The 5244-nt window shown below is 47.6% G+C and overlaps 1 protein-coding gene across 1 annotated transcript; it reads right to left on the bottom strand.

The window, feature by feature from the left end:
• Window positions 1-4094, bottom strand: LOC139764272 (uncharacterized). The gene is made up of 4 exons (XM_071690757.1): window positions 3862-4094; window positions 3354-3554; window positions 1318-1422; window positions 1-798 (listed from the first exon to the last, which is right to left on the bottom strand). The coding sequence occupies exons 1-4, from the start codon at window positions 3895-3897 to the stop codon at window positions 349-351; spliced, it is 792 nt and encodes a 263-aa protein (XP_071546858.1). The 5' UTR covers window positions 3898-4094; the 3' UTR covers window positions 1-348.
• Window positions 4095-5244: the final 1150 nt, after the last annotated feature.

The following is a 5244-nucleotide window of genomic DNA, read 5'->3' as shown; positions in this document are numbered from 1 at the left end:
CAAGAACAGTGGCGATTCTGACGGGTGAGTATGAGGAGGAGTGAATGGAACCTGAATCATGGGACAGTTTGGTCTACTAGCTATTTGCTATTGGCTAGACTAGAATATCTTTATGGTAGTATGAGAGTAACTTTCAACTTTATTAACCTATATATAACCTATATATATATAAATGCTACAATACCAACAATAAAATATATATATCAATAGAATATAACATAAGATTCATAATGTAACAGTGAATCAAAACCTGAAGTTGCATTTTAAAGCGAAGTTCATTTCTGAGCTAGACTGTGGTTTTGACTGGCAGCCTTGATGGTCACCAGGAACCAGCAGACACAGACGTCTCTACTGCCTGCTGGAGGGGATACGCCTGCCGAAGAAGTGCTCAGCAGCGTAGGGGTAAAAGGCTTCTCTTTTTCGTGTCTTTTCCTCAGCGTCGGCGACTGTGGTCCTCGACAGCTCTTGTTCAGGTACTCTGCTGCCGAAGACGTTGCCGAACTTCCCTGCGTTGTTGATGCTGAAGTGGCTATGTATTGCCTCCTTCTCTCCCTCCTCTCCTTCTCCTTCTTCTTCTTCTTCCTCCTCCTCCTCCTCCTCCTCTTCATCTTCGTCAGATTCTTCAGATTCAGAATCATCGTCTTCATCTTCGTCACTGTCCTCGTCCTCGTCGGATTCTTCGGATGACGATGAGCTGTCCTCGTCGGAGGCCAGTTCCTCCAGGAACTTGGCCGTCTCTTCGTAGTACCTGAGGAACTCTTCCCTGGCTTGGGCGACGTCGGGAGTGTCCTCTGGGGCCTGGTGGAGAGTGGCGGGGTCAGGAATCAAGCTCCACTAAGTTAGAATCTTGTGGTTGTATCATGCCATCTACAACTGCTTTATCAATTATGCTGATACAGTGTTGTATAACCCACACCTGTAGGGCCGAGTGACGTTACCTGAGAAGTACCTGGCTCACCAGTTGTAACGGGTTATTTACCTGAGAAGTACCTGGCTCACCAGTTGTAACGGGTCACCTACCTGAAGGAGTACCTGGCTCACCAGTTGTAACGGGTTATTTACCTGAAGGAGTAGCTGGCTCACCTGTTGTAATAGGTTATTTACCTGAGAAGTACCTGGCTCACCTGTTGTAACGGGTTATTTACCTGAGGGGGGTACCTGGCTCACCTGTTGTAACGGGTCATTTACCTGAGGGGGGTACCTGGCTCACCAGTTGTAACGGGTTATTTACCTGAGAAGTACCTGGCTCACCAGTTGTAACGGGTCATTTACCTGAGGGGGTAGGACCTGGTTCACCTGTCGTAACGGGTCACCTACCTGAGGGAGGGCGTCACTCTCAGGGCGGAAACCTTCTTCATCAGCGTCGTAACGGACGGCAACTTCTTCACCCACGTTGTCCACGAAGGCGAAGGAGCCGGTGACCTGAGGATAGTAGTAGTGGGGGGTCAGTGACCTGGCTGTTTAAGGTCAGCATCTAACTCGTGTAAGATACTATGTCTATGAAAGGTTAACCAGTGATATCGTCAATTTTCGTCCATTATCATTTCACGTAACTCTACGAAAATCGTCTGGTCAAGGTCATAACATGTCACGAATTTCATTCACAAAAGTCAAATGATGTGAAGATATATGTTGGCTTAGCCACAATTTGTTCTGCTTTCAGTACATTAAAAACGTCTCAGTTTCATACCAAACATGTGAGCAGATATGATTATCTCTCACAGAACGAATTGAGAAGAACAGGTCATCTAAACTTACATTTCAGAAGCATGATTTGTTAGACTGAAGTTATTTCGCAATACAGAACACTAGAATTTCCAAGCAGTTCTACGAAAATTTCGAACTGATGTTTGAAAATGTAGAGAAACTATTCTCTGGGCGTAATATAACAGGTAGTTCTCTGTGGTCTGCAGTTCACATAGATTATCATCATCATCTTTTTTCCATAAATCGTTGGGAATTAACCCATTATCAAGGAGACGTGGACTGGTTCTTTGATTATAGGGCATTATAGCGTCTGTGGCCTGAGGTACCCCTCAGCCTTCATTTTTGGCTCTGGAGGCCTAAGACACATCTCAACCTCAATTGTCTACATAGAAATTAACTTCCTTTTTTTTCTCTCGTATTCTTGATTCCAGTCAAGCAGCTGGTTCGCTTGGCCCCTTAGTTCCAGCACCGGAATTGGGAGTATGTGGGAAGGACATAGAGCAGAAGACCAAGCGGCATATAACTAGGTTATCTGTCTTATGGCATAAACACAGTGGTGGAAACAGGATACCAGCGCAGAACGCCCTTCCCTACCCACCACTCCCTCCGGCTCAACGACTGGATGGAAAAAGATAAGAGAAAATATAGTATGAACTATAGGGGAGAAATACTACCATTGGAAGGTTAATAGGAAAGTGTAGTACTAACTCGACTGGTAACCTGGACATCAGTTTGTGATACTAATATTTTTGGTTACAAGTTTTACTTTTGTTACTATCATGTTGAACATGTTTAACATGTATTTATCTTATGTTAGCTTAAACAGTACAGGCAGCTGATGTCCAGATCAAGGCCATCCCATTTTATCGACCAACCCCTAGTGGTGGATGAACAGCTGGGCTGACTGTGGACCGAATGCCGCAACCAGGATTCGAACCCAGACGCTCGACCCTGGGCGGCCCGTCAATGCGTCACGGTCAGGAACGCTAACCCCTACTCCACGGAGGCTTATGTATTTCTACTGACAACTCCTTTTGCATCGCTTCTCTTATTTCTCATACCTCATTGTGGGTCGTTAAGCACAAATTAGGGTTTGCTTGTCCATGTATGCCATCCAGTTTGGTCTAGCGGTCTGGCAGTTCCTAACTGTGAACCACGTGTCTCCATTCCATGGCCTGGTTATCATACTCTTGTCTCTACCTATGTTGTTGCCTCTGTTTGAACGAAACTCTCCTGCCTTAACCCCATCTACACCGACCTATCCACCCCAACCTGTTCCCCAGACCAACCAGCCTACCAATTATACCACACGTAACGTTAGGTTTAACGCGCGCACGCTCATTCCCCCGCTACCTTACGCTCTCATAGTACACTGTCTGATCCTACCTTACACCCTCAGTGTAGATCAGCGTCCACACTCACCCACCTTCCACCCATCGACCTACCCTCCACCCATAAACCCACCATCGCCCACCTCTCAATTATCATAGTCTAGTTAACATTTTGCTCTTCATCATACCTTCTGCGACCTTATACCCATCACCCACCCCAGACCCACCTTGCCGTCGGCGTACCTCGGCCCACAACCCACCCCAGACCCACCTTGCCGTCGGCGTACCGCGGCCCACAACCCACCCGGAACCCACCTTGCCGTCGGCGTCTCTCTCCTCCGCCCGCTCTTGCTGCGGGAGGGAGAAGGAGAACACGTACGTGCCGTCGGGGTTGTGGGAGACGTCGTAATGGATTTCCTTAAAGGTAGAGAGGACCGGGAGCTCCTGGCTCTCATCATAGGCTGCTGGCTGGAGTACAGCGGCTGAAGACAACCCCGTCAGGATCATCACCCCAACCTGAGGAAGCCAACGAAGTCTATCTGGTTTATTAAGACCGCGTGAGTCGCTACTTCTGAAAACACTTGCTAGATTACATGCCATCACAACGAAGTGGAAAGTGTATAGTTACGACAGAATGCAGTAAAAGCGATCTTGGATATCAATAATATATCTATCGTCTAGTGTACTGAGTTTGATTATGAATCATAACAAGTAAATGATCACTACCTTTGTGTACTGTCCTCCTGACGAAGGATCAGCCAGGAAATACCACGTACCGAATATATGACACTGAAATACTTGTGGAAAGTCCGGGGTCACTCACCAGGAGAGTGGCTGCTGCTCTCACTTTACACGACATCACTGAAGTCACCGAAAGCCTCTTGCGCCTCACAGATGCACGAACTGAGCACACGACACGTCCCTTGTGTACACTGAAGACAGACAGACAGACCCGACGTCTCACACCCTCTCGTAGACCCTCTTGAGCGACAACTCGTAGACGTCTCTGGCCTGACGGAGTTTATATCGGGTTCCCTTTCACGTTCCCCCCGCGACCTTCCTCTCTTCAACATTAGTCTCCCCTGCGGGCCAACCAACCATACCTCGCTACCGTAATGGCCGTTAGAACTACCACAATCGGTGACCTGATCTCACTGTTGTTACGCCTACCAACACATCTAAACAGGACGCCAAGTGAGAGGCAACAGGGATATAAGTCTTAGTGTCCAGAGAGCGTAAGGACTACCTCACGAGAGATCATCAGACCAACAGATCCCGTAGGCCAAGGGGAAGCATCGTACAGCTGTCACCTGGACGTAAACAACGTGGGGAGATCTTTTTTTGAGGGACGTGTTATTTTCTGCCGCCAGGGGCGGTCAGCTGGTTGGCCGGCACTTGTACGTGTGCTGGAGGAGCGCTAGGTCAAGTACAGACACCAGAGGCGCGACCAGCGGGGGTCCTGGGCGTGTGCGGGACTAGCGCAGGCACCGTCCACAAGGCTGTAGCTTCGTCCGCGAGCAAAAAAATAGTTTTCTGTCGTCGAATACTTTCCCGACCTAGAAAGAAGCCTACCTTACCCTGCTGCAGCGTGGACGCAGCCTCGAGGCGACAAGATCCTTAAGAACGGGATCCAGGGTGATATATATATATATATATATATATATATATATATATATATATATATATATATATATATATATATATATATATATATATATATGTTTATTTATATTTATTTTGCTTTGTCGCTGTCTCCCGCGTTTGCGAGGTAGCGCAAGGAAACAGACGAAAGAAATGGCCCAACCCACACCCATACACAATGTACACACACACACACACGCCCACACACGCAAATATACATACCTATACATCTCAATGTACACATATATATACACACACAGACACATACATATATACCCATGCACACAATTCACACTGTCTGCCCCCATTCATTCCCATCGCCACCTCGCCACACATGGAATACCATCCCCCTCCCCCCTCATGTGTGCGAGGTAGCACTAGGAAAAGACAACAAAGGCCCCATTCGTTCACACTCAGTCTCTAGCTGTCTTGCAATAATGCCCGAAACCACAGCTCCCTTTCCACCTCCAGGCCCCACACAACTTTCCATGGTTTACCCCAGACGCTTCACATGCCCTGATTCAATCCACTGACAGCACGTCAACCCCGGTATACCACATCGATC

The sequence above is a fragment of the Panulirus ornatus genome, chromosome 49 (genome assembly GCF_036320965.1).
Source record: "Panulirus ornatus isolate Po-2019 chromosome 49, ASM3632096v1, whole genome shotgun sequence".
Lineage (NCBI taxonomy): Eukaryota > Metazoa > Arthropoda > Malacostraca > Decapoda > Palinuridae > Panulirus > Panulirus ornatus.
This window is presented reverse-complemented; position numbering and strand designations above follow the sequence as displayed.

What these genes read in the sequence shown, in the direction of transcription:
- LOC139764272 (XM_071690757.1), bottom strand. Translation starts at nt 3,897, where the DNA reads ATGTCGTGTAAAGTGAGAGCAGCAGCCACTCTCCTG. An exon ending in GAGCAGCAGCCACTCTCCTG is followed by an intron (nt 3,555 to 3,861) that starts GTGAGTGACCCC and finishes TGGCTTCCTCAG; the next exon opens with GTTGGGGTGATGATCCTGAC. An exon ending in AGAGTGACGCCCTCCCTCAG is followed by an intron (nt 799 to 1,317) that starts GTAGGTGACCCG and finishes ACTCTCCACCAG; the next exon opens with GCCCCAGAGGACACTCCCGA.